The sequence below is a fragment of the Rutidosis leptorrhynchoides genome, chromosome 7 (genome assembly GCF_046630445.1).
Source record: "Rutidosis leptorrhynchoides isolate AG116_Rl617_1_P2 chromosome 7, CSIRO_AGI_Rlap_v1, whole genome shotgun sequence".
Classification (NCBI taxonomy): Eukaryota; Viridiplantae; Streptophyta; class Magnoliopsida; order Asterales; family Asteraceae; genus Rutidosis; species Rutidosis leptorrhynchoides.
In genome coordinates, this window is record NC_092339.1 from 271,458,818 (window position 1) to 271,474,612 (window position 15,795).

Consider the following 15,795-nt stretch of genomic DNA (forward strand, 5'->3'; position numbering starts at 1 on the left):
ATTAGCTTAATGATGACATCATCATTTTAGAGCTTTATATGACTACTAGTGATATGACCCGTGAAACCACATGTTTGTTTAAACGAAACAGTTTAATAATATGTTGTAGGTATTAAGTGAATGTAAATGGTAGGTCATTTAGTTTATTAACCCGTGAAATCACGAATTCCAATAAATAAATTTGTTGTTGTTTTTACAGAGGCATGTATTTTCGCATACATATGTAACGTAATCAATCCCGTAACGAAAATTCATATTTGATTATTAATAATAATTATCATTATAATCATGATAATAAAAATAAATAATAATAATAAAGTTTGCTTATAAATTGAATATTTATATTTTTAGTAATAATTAATAATTATTAGTAATAAAAATTCCTCTTAAAATATTTTTAAAAATTAAAATATAATTATTATATAAAGGTTATAAAATATGTTTTAAAATTTGTACATGTGTTAATTTGCTGTTTTGTATAAGATTGTACAACTTGTTTTAATGTTTGTAAATATGGTAATGTGATGTTTTATCATAAGGCTGTATATAATCATTTAAATATTGTACATATGGTCATGAAGGTGTTTTATTATAAGGTTGTATGTAATGTTTCATATATTGTATAATTACCATGTTAATATTTTTATTTAAAAGAATTAATTATATTAATGACATCAACATGAGGGCTCACAATTGTTTTTTATTTTTAAATTTTTTCATACTTGAATAATTCTTAATTATGACATTATCATTATAGAGATTTAATAAATACTATATAATAGATATATAGAATAGATGAATATATATAAATATTTAAAAAATCTAAAATCCATTTTATGGCGTATAAAAAAAACTAGCTTTGTTTTCAAGCCATTATTTTCAAATGAATATATATAAATAAATAAATATAAATAAATAAATATAAATATAAATATTAAAAAAAATACAAAATCCATTCTATGACGTGTATAAAAAAATTAGCTTTGTTTTAAAGCCATTTTTTCAAAATGAATATATATAAATACTCCGAAGGGAACCACGTGCCCCTTATGAAACTCTCGATCTCTCTCTTGTTTCTCGGCGATACCTTCGTTTAAAAAAAAAAAACACATCTCTCTTTGAAAACTCATTTTCCCTCTCTAAGGAATTATCAAATTGATTAATCCCGGAGTTAGATATAACTCGGTAAGTTCAATAACTTGAATTTCAATTTGTGTAGCTTCCATCACTGATTCAAGCATCGGCAATCTAATTTTGATATTCTGACCTAACGAGAATGTGAAATTGTGATTTTGTAAATTATAAATGTTACCGAAATTATGTTTGTTGCATCTAGGGTTTGATTACAAATTCATCTTACGTTTAATTTGTAATGTAGGTAGGTATGCAGTACTTTGTTTGTAGTATTTAGGGTTGATTTTACTGAAATTATGCTTATATCATTTATGGTTTCATACTCTTAATTGATTGATTAATTGATACTGTGTGATTATAATTGTATAATCTACTCTAGTTGTGCAACTTACAGCTAATGTATGTATGCTCGTTAGTATTATGCAAGTGCTATGTATGTATATGTTGCAAACACTCTTTTAGTCATAGGTATAAGATTTGGGAGGTGATCCCCACACACCAATTTTTGATCCATTTACACCTAATTTAATATTATACCCTTGATTATACTTAGAATAATAATATAAGTTCAACTCCCTAGATTAATTTAGGGGTATAACTGTGAATTTATGAGACAAAAGTGTAGATTGATCAAAAAAAAAAAAAAAAAGTGGTGTGTGAGGATTACCTCCCATAAGATTTGATTTATAACTATATTTCTCACCTCTAACACTTTTTTTTTTCTTTTTTTTTTTTTTGCAGATAAATATACATTTTATTATAACAAAGAGGAAGCTGTCACTTTGATTGATTGGTTAATTTATTAGCTAAAGCATGTAAGTCTCGTGTTGTTTTTGTCAAATCTTTGTATAATTGTTTCTCCTAGTTGATAAGATAATGTATCACTTGTAAGATTTGAATACCTCGATGACAACGTTATGGTTAATGTAACATTGTTCTACATTAAATTTACTGTAATAGATGTTTAGTAATTTTATGGTAATATGGTGAATAGGGGTATTGTTCAATTTGATATTCGGTGTCCTCAATGTGTTGGTGGGATGCTAGCTGATCCACATATCGATTGGAGTTTTGATGATCTTATAACCGAGCTTAATACCATAGATGAAAAACTTCAAGCATCTACATTAGTCCCTTTACATTTCTCAAAAACACAATCAAGGTATTTTATGCAAGCTATTTATTTCAGTAGATAATCTTTCACAATTTTTTTGTGATCTTTAATGAAATGGTTTTAATTTTTATTGCAGTGAACTTTCAGCAAATGATAAAAACAGGAAGGCCTTTGTGATGCGTGTATCGGATGATGAAGGTTATGATGAGGATGAAGATGAAAATAATAGTAGACATTTGGTGGTGGATAATCGTTTTGATTGCAAGGATTTAAGGTACTAATGCTCAGTATCCTTAGTTTTGTTGTTTGTGTGATAAGTGGTAGGTGGGTGTATTGGAATATGGGTCAAAATGGGTACTTCTCGTGTACATTTAGAAACGTCTAATTAGTCGGTGAATGCTAAAGCCTCTGTCAAAGTCGGCCTGAGTCGGTCAAAGTCAAGGATGGTCGAAGTTAGATCAATATATTAATCTTTATAAACTCAGATTTTTTGTCCTATACATATGTTTGGAATATTTTTTTTAACTTCAAACACACACCCTTTTTGGTCCACGATGGGACTCGAACTCCCAACCTCAAGGTTGGTGAGATCCCTTGATACCACTAGGCCTGAAGCCCTTTGGGCTTTGGTTAACATTTGGAATATTTGTGCGTAATATATATGTTAAAGATATTAATATTACTATTAGTCAACGTGTGACTCGACCCTGACTCGGCCAAATAGTCGTTTCAAAGTCCCAACCGACTCGTCTCCGGATCGCGACTTTTCCAACCTTGCTTTTAATCAACCCATTTCACCTGTTATAAATACAAAATAACTCAAATTGACCCATTCATAGTATTAGTGATGTTGGTGCTTGTATCCCTACTACTCGATGCTTATGACATCTACATGTTTTTCAGTGACGGAGTAGATTCTGATTGTGAGTCAGCTGATGAGACACAATGGTCTTTAATGGACAAAGGGGGAGTCATTGAAGGTGCCTTAATTGAGCTAAGCCATGATCACCAGCTTAGTGTTGCGGTTTGTCATACTATATATTCTTTCTTTTTTTCATACAAATTTTGTGTTTCAAATTCGCATTGGTCCTAGAGGTGGCTAAATGGCAGGTTGGGTGATGGGTCAAAATGGGCAATTGTTTTTCCAAGGATACGGGCTGTAGTTTGACCTACGGCACTTTATGTTCCTAGTTTTACGATTTTTCTTTTTTCATATGCATTTAGTGTGTTAATACTTACATGTTTGAAGATTATTAAATTATTTGAGATTAGTCATTATTAGACAACTACTTGTATTGTAATATAGCATTGTAATCATAGTTTAGGGATTGTTAATGTAAGTATACCTTCTATAAATAGAAGGTCTCATGTACTGGTATAACACACAAATACAAGAACACAGTTCTTTCTTTCTCTCTTTATCTCTTACAGTTAATATGGTATCAAGAGCTGTAAAGGCCTAAGTCCGGCAACAATTCCGGCAGCCAAGCTATTTTCCGGCAACAATTCCGGCCAAAAAAAAAAAAAAAAAAAAAACTGACCTTAAAAACTCGTAGTATGCTCTGTGGTTGCAGCCTTGCCTGAACCTTCACATCAGAAACGAGGCTTTCGGGTCATAACACCCAACCCGTCATCACACAAACCCACCGCCATTATCTTCAGTGAAGAAAATGTAACTGAAGATCAACTACCTCAAATCAGCGAAAATTACAAACTACACTAAGTTCGGAATTATAATCCGAATCAAAACCAAAATTTTCAGCCTCAAAGAACACCAAAAGTAGCCGGATATTTTCCGATCCTTTTTAGATCTAGCCCGATCCAGCTTAAATCAGGGAAATCGGCCAACACCATTAGCTTCGGAATCAAATTCCGACCTAACCCTGAATTTTTTAGATTTTTTTTCACTGTTCATCTCCGGCGCCACTGTTCATCGCCGCCGTCAGCCACTGTTCACCGCCGCCGGCCACTGTTCACCGCCGATTTCTTTATTTTTGGTTCTGTTTTGGAAAGAACGGGAGTAAAAGAAAAATAACCCACTGAAGTTTAACTTCATTCTCTTTTATATTACCTCCAGTACTTATCTTCTCTATTCTATATTTTATTTTTATTTTTATTTTTATTTATTTTCTTTTCAAAAAAAAAGAGTAAAAACAAAAAAAAAAACAAAAAAAAACGCAAAAAAAAGCAAAAAAAAAAAATTAAAAGCGCAAAAAAAAAAAAAAAACAGATACGAAAAAAAAAAACAAACGAGTTACTGTATCATTTTCTCTATTTTTGAAAATGGCACTATTAGCTACATTTACTCCAGCAGAGAAAACCGCACACAACTCTCACAAATTTGGTTTCACCTTATCTCCCACGAACTATGGTTACTGGAAGACAATGGTTCAACCGTTCTTCGTCACCAATAAATTGTTTGACTATATTGATGGCACAATCCCTTGTCCACCTAAGAATGTCCCATCATCGGTCCAATCACCAGAAAAAGATGAAGAAACACAGTCTCAACCACAAAACCCCAATTACATTAATTGGGTCTCTAATGATGCTCATATACGAATGCTTCTCATTTCTACCATATCCGAAGCATCATTTCAACATGTTCAAGGACTAACGTCTCGTGATCTCTGGTTGTCCCTTGAGCGTGCCTACGCTCCTCACACTTCCTCTCGGGAATACACTTTAAAAACCCAGCTTCTCCGACTACAGATGAAGCCAGATGAAACAACTGCAGACTACCTAACTAGGACTCAAGAATACGATGTTGCGCTCGCTAACATAGGCGAAAAGATGAAAGAAAAAGATTTGGTGATGCTAGTTATATCAGGACTACGAGAGGAATACAACGGTTTAAAATCAAGCCTTCTGGGCCGCGAAAAGCCTCCTACCTTTGTAGACCTTCATGGTCTGCTATCAGACCACGACTACATGATCAAGAAATCTGTACCTGACATTCCTTCAGCTCAAGCATTCACGACTAGCACACAAAGTCGCAATTCAACAGCTCCTAATAATGTCTTGCCCGCTTCACAAACAGATCAGCTTCAAGCGGTACAATCGCTTTTATCTCAACTTGGACTCCAAGCTCAACCTGCCCATACACCGGCTGCACAAGCCATGTACACTAACCGATCTGGCAATAACCGTGGTCGTGGACGTGATTACAGACGTGGACGAGGCAACTATAACAACAGAAATCAAGCAGGTAATCGAAATTCATTTAACTGGGCTTCTAATCAAAACACAGTTTTTGGCACATGCAACAGGTGTGGGATTGGGCACATCCCATCTCAATGCCCTAATCGTTACCCTGCTACTATGAGACGACAGTCACCTTCAGCCAACTTTACAGACTATCGCTCCCAAGCGTCAACCTCTTGGATCCCAGACACAGGCTCTAGTCACCATGTTGCTCCAGACCTATCCAACTTTGGCAACTCCGAGGTCTACTACGGTGAGGACAATCTTCATGTTGGCAATGGTAAGGGTTTACCCATTTTACACGTTGGTTCCTCACAATTTTCGTCTCCAAACAAAACCTTTTCCCTTAAAGACATACTTCATGTTCCTGAAATAAAACATAAATTACTTTCTGTACAAAAGTTTTGTCTCGATAACAATGTGTATTTTGAATTTCACTCAACTTTCTTTGCTGTGAAGGACAAGATTACACACACTACCCTCCTCACGGGTCCAAGTAATGGTGGTCTTTACTCCTTCCATCTTCCCCAGTCTTCACCAGTTCACAAAATAGCATTCTCCACTACCCGTGCATCTTCAATTACATGGCATCAAAGACTCGGACATCCACATCCACAATTGTTGAAGTCCATGTTATCTAAATATCATTTGCCTTTACAAAATAAGTTTACAACCACCTTTTGTGATTCATGTAATGTTGGAAAATCCTCTAAACTTCATCTATTACCATCTACTTATAAAAGTTCGCACATTTTGGATTTAGTCTTTTGTGATGTATGGGGACCTGCGCCTGTTACCTCCTATGATGGTCACAAATACTTTTTGTTGTGTGTTGATCACTTTTCACGATTTATGTGGTTTTTCCCATTAAAACTCAAATCTGATGTTTATGCCACCTTTAAGCAATTTGTGGCAATGGTTGAACGACAATTTCAGACCAAACTCAAATCTGTCCAAACTGATTGGGGAGGTGAATTTAGAAATCTCCATCAATTCTTTTCTCCACTAGGCATCAATCATCGTCTTTCCTGTCCTCATACAAGTGAACAAAATGGTTTGGTTGAAAGACGACATCGTCATGTTGTTGAAACCGGTCTTACTCTACTCGCTCAATCACATGTACCACAACGTTTTTGGCATTTTGCTTTTGGAACTGCAGTATACCTTATCAATCGAATGCCATCTCGAACAAACTCAGCCACCTCACCTTTTGAACATGTGTTCAAACATAAACCTGATTTTTCATTTCTTCGAGTTTTTGGGTGCCAATGCTACCCTCATCTTCGTTCATACAACCAACACAAAATGGATTTTCGATCTACACCTTGTGTATTTCTTGGTTACAGTACTGCCCATCATGGTTATCGATGTTTCGACCCAAAGTCGGATCATATTTATATAGCCCGTCATGTTCGATTCAACGAGCAATCTTTTCCTTTTAAACAATCTGTTACAACCATTTCTACACATCCAGTCAATCCCTACATCTCTAAATATCCAAATCCTACCTCACAAACTAAAGATTCACCTTCCACAGTTCCTAAAACACATTCTGTCCCACCAGAACCACAAAATACCACCACTACACCGCTTGAACATGGCACGATCAAACCACCTATCATTCAAACATATCATCGACGCTCCAAAACCTCCTCATCATCACCTAAACAAAGTCACAACCAACTACCTCAGACTACTGCTACTACTACCACCACTTCCACAAACACTGAGCCACCTCCTCGTTCTCGACCAGCCAATCTTCGCCCTAATCCTAAACAAATCCACCAACATAAGGCTACCTCCTATCATACAAGAGGTCCCTCGTCCGATACTGAACCAGCAAACTTTACCATTGCTAACAAAGATCCTCACTGGCGTAAAGCCATGACTGAAGAGTATTCAGCGTTGGTGCGGAATGGTACTTGGTCACTAGTACCTCGTGTTCCAAATTCTAATGTGGTTGATTGCAAGTGGGTATACAAATTAAAACGGGATCAAACAGGAGCAGTACAACGCTACAAAGCACGTTTAGTTGCTAAAGGGTTTCGACAACAACCAGGCATCGACTATCAGGAAACATTTAGCCCCGTTGTAAAATCAACAACCATTCGTGTGGTTCTCTCCTTGGCTGTGTCTCAGAAATGGTCCCTCAGGCAACTTGATGTACAAAATGCCTTTTTACATGGTGATCTTCACGAAACAGTTTATCTACAACAACCACCGGGATTCGTCAATTCAGCTACACCAAATCATGTGTACCTCCTTCACAAAGCCTTATATGGATTAAAGCAAGCACCTAGAGCATGGTTTCATCGACTCTCGACAGCACTTCATTCTCTTGGATTTCATGGGTCGAAAACGGATACTTCCTTATTCATCTACTCTAAAGGGAACACTCTTCTATATATGCTTGTGTATGTTGATGACATTATTTTAACAGGGAACGATACAAAAGAAATAGATAGGGTGGTACAAAGTCTAAGCCGCTCATTTGCTGTTAAAGACATGGGTAACTTATCTTATTTTCTAGGGATTGAAGTCACAAGGAATGGTAATGACATGATTCTATCACAACGCAAATACATCCATGAACTTTTGGAACGCGCCGACTTATCTAATGCTAAACCAGTTTCATCTCCGATGACAACCAACGCCAAACTTGCTCTTGGTGATAGTGCAACATTTGACAACCCTGTTCAATACCGTCAAATTGTAGGTGCCCTTCAATACGTTACATTGTCTCGACCGGACATCACTTTCGCAGTCAACAAAGTCTGTCAGTACATGCATTGTCCCACGATAAATCATTGGTCAGCAGTTAAACGAATTCTCCGTTACTTACAAGGCACTGCCAATTATGGTTTACGATTTATGCACAACTCCGGAACAGTGCTTCATGCCTATACTGATTCAGCATACAACTCACTGACTAGCTTCTCTGATGCTGACTGGGCAGGTTGTCCAGATGACCGTCGATCCACGGGAGGATATGCTATATATCTTGGTTCAAACCTAGTCTCATGGTCAGCTCGAAAACAAAAGACTGTCTCTCGATCCTCAACAGAATCTGAATACAAGGCCCTAGCTGACACGGTTGCAGAAGTAACATGGCTTCAAGATCTATTACGTGAACTTCGTGTTCCTGTTAAATCGGTTCCTACCTTATGGTGTGATAACCTTGGCGCTACATATCTCTCAGCTAACCCAGTCTTTCATGCACGTACAAAACATGTAGAAGTTGATTTTCACTTTGTTCGAGAAAGAGTTGCTCAACAAAAACTTTCAGTTCAGTTTATAACTACTGATGATCAGATTGCTGATATCTTCACCAAGCCATTGTCCACACCAAGATTTCTCCAGTTACGATCCAAGCTACAGGTTGTTACCCGACCTTAGCTTGCGGGGGAATATTAGACAACTACTTGTATTGTAATATAGCATTGTAATCATAGTTTAGGGATTGTTAATGTAAGTATACCTTCTATAAATAGAAGGTCTCATGTACTGGTATAACACACAAATACAAGAACACAGTTCTTTCTTTCTCTCTTTATCTCTTACAGTTAATAGTCATATTTGTCTTTACTAATATGTTTTAGGAGGTTTTATGTTTCATAAATTTAAATATAGTTTGGGCGCCTGCTGACTTCTGATTTGTTATAAGTTTCATTTACTTTAAAGGTTTTTACTTTTTTACCTGTTTGATCTTCTAGATATACACATGCCCTTATTGCCACCTTTAATACTTACTCTAATAAACAGGACGAGATAAGAAACCGAATATCTGCATTTCGAACTGATCTTACAAATGAAAAAGAGAAATTCACCAATGCTCTTTCCCGAGCCGACAAATGTAAGGAGGCACGACTCGAGCTGGATAGAAAACGTGATCTGCAATTCCAACGCCAAATGTAAGAATAAAAACATGTTTCTGTTGTCAAAACTTTATTGGAATTTTAAGACATCTTAGGGTGTTGATCTATTACTCTATTGATTATCTTTTTTGTTTTTTGCAGTGCCGAAGAACTTGATAATCATCTAACTGATGTTCAGAGGCATCATGAATACAAATCTCAGATAGAAGAAAAAAAGATACGAGATGATGCTGCAGTTGAAGAGGCCAAAAGAAAGCAAAAGGCTTTTCAAGAAGAAAAAGTTCGTCAAGAAAAAATGAAAGCAGAAGAGGTCTGTATATGTAATAGTGTAGAATAAATTCACATATATTCATATATCAATTGCTTAATGTTGTAAGTTGATAGTTTTTGAAAAGAACAGTTCATGACTGGTTCCAAATCAGATTGGATCAACAGAACCACTTTTTGAAAATATCATGAACCACCAAACGAAACACTGGTTTTAATATAAGTTGATTAAGTCTCATATTTTATGTTTAGGCTAAGCATCAAGCTGAAAAGAAGAAAGAGGAAGAAGCAAAAGCAAAAGCAAAAGCAAAAGCATTAGAAGCTGAAAGAGTTGCAAAAGAAGCTGCTGACCTGGCAGCTGACGTGGCAGAACGTCAAAAGGCAGCTGATGCTTTGAATGCTTCAAAAGTAGCGAATATCAAGGGTTCTAGTTCTGGTGAACAAATTAAAGCGTCTGAGGGTAAGCCTATTTCTGTTATTTGCAGCTGGATTTAGTGTTAGTTATATATTTTTATGTTAATGTTAATGTTAATTCTAAGAAGGCCATAATATCCTAGCCCACTGCGGTTTATACTTGTTGTATGCTTTAACTTGCACAACTGACTCGATAAGTGTTGATATATATCCAACTGCTTTAACTTACACACTGCGGTTTATAATTGTTCAATCTAGATTTTGTTTGTATCGCTAACGCCTATGATGAGTAAAATAAGAAACTTAGCCTAAAAGAAATTAGTCAGATGTGTAAAAAGTTGTATCAACTGTATTTTATTCATAAAACCTCTTATATCGTGTTATAATGATAGTTGAAGTAGTTTATAACTTTTGTGATCTAATTTGACACATTAATCATCTAATGAAATTGAATTAAAAAGAAGAAAGAGAGTAAATTACATTACATGTCCTTGTGGTATGTCATCCATTTCACTCTCGGTCCTGGGGTCTGATATTTTGCGGGTTCCGTCCCTTGACCCAGATTATCATTTTGCTCAGTGTCCCTCAATTAGTAGAAGAGTTTTAAATTACCAGGGAATTTAGTCATTTCATGATAAATGAGGGACTGGAAGCGGAATGAAATCCGCGTCAAGGGACTGAACCCGTAAAATACCTGTCCCAGGGACCAGGAATGAAGTATATGACATACCACAGGGATTGAGAAAGTGATTTGCTTAAAGAAATTGACATTCTTGTAAACTTGTTGAGTTTCCTTCTTGATTCACAAATGTTTGGACTTATTACAGGAAATGTACTCAAGGCGTCAAATAATGCAATTAAAATGGAGGAAAAAAGGGTACAATTGTACAACGAAATGGTTGGAAAAGATTTTGCAATGGAATTGGTTTCTAATAAAGTAAGTCTCTACTGGCATGTTTATATTGTTATTTATATATTCATATGTACGCGTTCTTTATTTTGGGCTTTATTGTCAACTCATATATGTTGCATGTTAAATTCATACATTAACAGTTAGTATCTAATGAGTTTGATCCTTTGATTATTGGCTTATTTATTTACTCTTATCATTAAAAAAAAAAATTCAATTATTGACACGGTACTTATTTATGCAGGAATATGGCAAGCTGGCTACCCAAATGGGTAGACGTATTAAAACTATAAGTGGGGCAAAAGAAAATGTGAGGTGTGTGACATTTTAGTTTCGGTGACTTTTAACTCATTTGACCCTTCTAATAACTCAATCCTTTTATTATTTATCTTTTGTATATGACTGATTTTAACTCGTTTGAGATAAAGATAACATGTTTATATGTAATATGCCACCTTTAGTTTCTGCTTTTAATCATCTTGCCATAAATGTAATTATAATTTTCATTGCCCAGAACAAAAGCAGTTGAATTGGTGCAACTTATAAATTCACCCCTTCCACAATCGGCCAATATCGCGATCTTTGCAGAGAAAGTAAGTTGCTTGTCAATTCAGAAACAGAAAATTCATCTAATGTTATATATTTATTTATGTATATATAATAATATAATATATAGATCATATACATTTCATTAATCGAAATTTTGTGCTTGCTTCTAATGTAACAGCTCATCTCTCTATGCACAAGTGCTAGTAGCAACGGTCAGCTATATGGTTATGGACATGTCATTGTTATGGTTACTTCAAAGGTAAAATATTCCATGTTTTTTATCATTACCATTTCTACCCATTGACTTGAAAAAACGCAATACGCGATTTGGAAGCAATGTTAAAAAGTAAATAAGATTTTGGTTGATGTTACGATGTCAAAATTTGTTATAATGAAGGACATGTTCTATCAATCAAACTTATGATTGTTTTTTTTTTTTTTTTTTTTGACATTTATATAGTTTCCCCTTGCTATGGATATTCTTCTTGCCAAATTAAACAAAGTTTGCATCTTCACAGTTCCAAAGTATTTAAGTTACTCTGAGGTATTCATCTTTATCTTATATTTTTTCCGTAACTATATCACTTATTTTTCCATTGTTTATTTCTATCTTTGGGTTTTTTTGTGTGTGTTAATTTTCCATTATTTTTATCTGTCTTGTAGTCTTTGGTTTGTTCGGCCAATTTACCCATATACTTTTAGAGCAAGAACGATAGGAGAAACATTTTTGTTATTTTTTTAATATTACAATTATGCGCCTTCACTCTACTAACATATCAACTATATAACCCAAAAATCCTTCACCAAGTATGATAATTACAGTGGTCATTTTGGGTTATGCTATATTACTAACCGGTTTAGAGGGTAAAACAGAATGTTTATAAAATGAAAATGATGAAGTTTTTGACTTATAATTTTGCTTATATTATTATATTCATGTTTAATGTTTAATCTATCAAGAATATAGACAATAACAAAGAGACGTGTTGGTAGCATAACCGACCAATGTTGCAGAACTCGGAATTACTCTGCGAGTACTAGGTAAAATTCAGTCAAACTTGGTCAAACTCGGCCAAAACTCGAAATTACTCAGAAAAACGGTTAAAATTTGGTCAAAACTAGGGATTACATGGGAAATGGGTCAAAACACGGTCAAAATTAGTCAAAGTCAAACTTAGTCAACATTCCAGTACTCCCTCTCTAAAAATTCCCGACCGAGTACTCCCCGAGTAGCGATTTTTGAAATCTTGTAACCGACTCCCATCATTTCGCCCTCCTATATTGGCACGTTGAATGAAAATGTAAACGTTAGATGACTGAAACAAATACAATTATCTTTTTTCAGACGGCCTTTGAATCAAGAGATGCTTATTATAGAGCCATTGGTTACCAAGAAAAAGACGGAAAGCTTGAAACCACGGATGATTATCTAATGAGGTTAACCAATCAGATGAAGCTTTACGGCGCTCTAGTTCAGGTTTCCAATTTTTCTTATGAGTAAAACTTCTCGTATACTTGTTGATTAATTTTACAAAATTAACTATTTTGTTATCTTTGTAGACTCAAGTTAACGGTATCCGAAATCTGCATGGAATTGAAGAGGGTTGGAAATGGCTTGCAATGTTTTTAAATGCTCTTCCGGCAAATTTACACACCTTAGTTGCACTCGATGCTTTCATTGAGGTGAGCTCATATAATCATTATCTATGAAGTAGTGGTCAGCTTGGGTTACTTTTTATCTCTCGTGAGTCAAATGGGTAAATTTTCTGCTAAAGTTAATGAGTCGATTAGATTAAAAGTAGGCTAAAATGTAACTTTTTATGATAATAATTATCATAAAAAAAAAAGTTAAATTATCTTCTACATAATATAATATATATTCTTATTCTTATTCTTATTAATCATATTTTTCATATTTATTTATTATTATTATTATTATTTTTTTTTTATTTTTTATTTTTTTTGTAATTTAAAGGCCCGTTTATTGAATGAATCAAGATGTCTATGACAAATAAGTAATTGATACATAAATTTTGTACATTTTATGCTCCGAATAACTGTCTGAATAATTGAAATGACCAGATTAACCCTCTACGTGGGGTAGTTAAAAGAACATTTACTAGTAAGTTTTAAAAACGACCTAAATTTAAATTCACATTTATTTGTTTTGTTTTGTGTATCATTAAGATTTTTATTGAGTTCCATCATATTAAGCCCATTAAGTCAAAAGCAAACGTGGCCTAAGTTGCCATAATATTGTTAATTATTATTGTAAACTTGCGAGAAATCAGAAAATTCGAAGTAACACGGGACATTCAGAACTCGATTTAAATATGCAAAATGAGTGGTTGGGATTGTTGTGTAACCGGTGAAAACAGATTTTGATTTGAAATGGGTCACTTCAAGTGCACGATGAAAGTTTAAACAAGACGATTGGGTTGGGTGACGTCAACCAGTTTGACCCATTTATATGGGTCGAAGCTGCCACCTCTAAGTAAAATTATTGCAGATTGTTGGCGTGGAATACTAACTATTTAATATAATACCTGATTTCTCTTATTATCAGATGGCAGGGTTTGGTTTATATAGAAGATATAAAAATCAGTTTGAGAAGCTAATAAACATCATATCAGGCAACTTTATTAGAGCATTGAAAGAGCGAAAGGATGCGAGATTGATAAAAGTTTTGGCAAATTTAGAGGAGTACGTAGAATCGAACAAATTCAAAACGGAACCTGAAGGATGGAGGTTGCGGGATTCCTTGGATTCAAGTAATACGGATCATATCTTCAAGGAAACCAATTATCAACAGCCGTATCATAACTCATACTCATACCGAAGGTGACAGATTCCGAAGATATTTTGTTTACCAACAGTGAGAATGTGAGAGAGAGATATTGCGTCATACATTTTGTAGTATAAACTTTGAACATTAGACCTCCGTAAAATGCAACTTTTATATAACCGAGATGTTTGTTGTAGTTAAAAAGTACGTTACGTGGTTTGATTCACAAGAACCAGTTTACCAAATTCAGAATCTTGGTGGTTGAAGAACTGGCATCTTGCTCGGCTTCATGTGCAAACCCCACATTATCAGTATCCCGTCAGAAAAAAAAATAATAATAAAAATACACATGTTTCAAGTCATTTTTTTTTTTTTTGGCGAAAAAACTTAAAACTTATATAGAATTTAGACTATCCTACAAGTACACGGAACACAACAAATTGGGATCGCTACACACCTGAATAGCACATAAAGACTAAACTATCAACAAGCGATCCAAGAAGACTGGAACCAAATAAACTAAAACAGCTAAACAACTACTAATAAGCAACACTCACAACAAAAAGCAACAACACAACAAAATATAAACCATTAAACATCAAACAACCAACCAAAGAGTACAAATGACTCATAAGCCGAGATTGTCCACCGCGTTTGATGACTTCTTGGCCCTCAAGTCATTATCAGATACAAACAATAGCTGCTTTTAATAAGCTATTATCGAATGTAGATATGTGCATATTTTGGTTATAACTAGGGCTGTAAATGAGCCGAGCTACTAGCGAGCTACTTAAGCTTGACTCGTTAAAAGCTCGATTCGAGCCGAGCCTAAACGAGCTCGATCCCGAGCTTGAATGTATTCTGAAGCTCGTTTAGTAAAGTAGCTCGATCTCGAACAAGTTCACGAGCCTAAACGAGCTTTCTATTAATATACACCAAATATTATTTTATAATAATATAATATATAATATAATATAGTATAATTCTATATATATAATTAATATTATATCAATACTAGTTACAAAGATAATAGTAATAGTAATTCTTATTATATGTGAATAAAAACTCATAAAAATAAATAATATGAAGTATGATAAAATTAATTAATATAAAGAAAGATAAGAATATGTGATTAACGAGTAGAGCTTGAGTCGAGCTCGAGCATGTAAAATATCAAACGAGCGGAACTCGAGCTTAATATATTGGGCTCGAATCGAGCCGAGCTCGAGCTCGATCTCTATGAAATGTAATCGAGCCGAGCTCGTTTACACCCCTAGTTACAACATTTCAACAATCTTGTGTGAGTTTGAATTGTCAAATGACACTAACAACTAGAGATCGATCGGCTCGCGCGATGCGGCGGGACCTTTCGGATCATATTTAACGTACCGTTATGTATTTACAAAATTAAAAACGTGTTGTTGCGAGTGTGTTTGGATACACGTGGTAGTACCTAGTATACTTAATGGTGCGTGCGCACTTTTGACGCCGGGAAAATTGCGTAAAAAAGGGACGGAACCATCGATATGATGATGTAGTTAGT

General features: G+C 34.8%; 1 protein-coding gene across 1 annotated transcript; it reads left to right on the plus strand.

The window, feature by feature from the left end:
* The first annotated feature begins 1,093 nt into the window (after positions 1-1,093).
* On the plus strand, positions 1,094-14,472 carry LOC139857215 (mRNA export factor GLE1). Its single transcript, XM_071845956.1, has 16 exons — positions 1,094-1,185; positions 1,876-1,949; positions 2,129-2,296; positions 2,385-2,522; positions 3,152-3,272; positions 9,215-9,363; positions 9,469-9,637; positions 9,847-10,054; positions 10,836-10,945; positions 11,163-11,233; positions 11,433-11,511; positions 11,646-11,726; positions 11,928-12,011; positions 12,813-12,944; positions 13,028-13,150; positions 14,034-14,472. Coding segments are annotated over exons 2-16 (1,914 nt in total). The 5' UTR covers positions 1,094-1,185; positions 1,876-1,947; the 3' UTR covers positions 14,313-14,472.
* Positions 14,473-15,795: the final 1,323 nt, after the last annotated feature.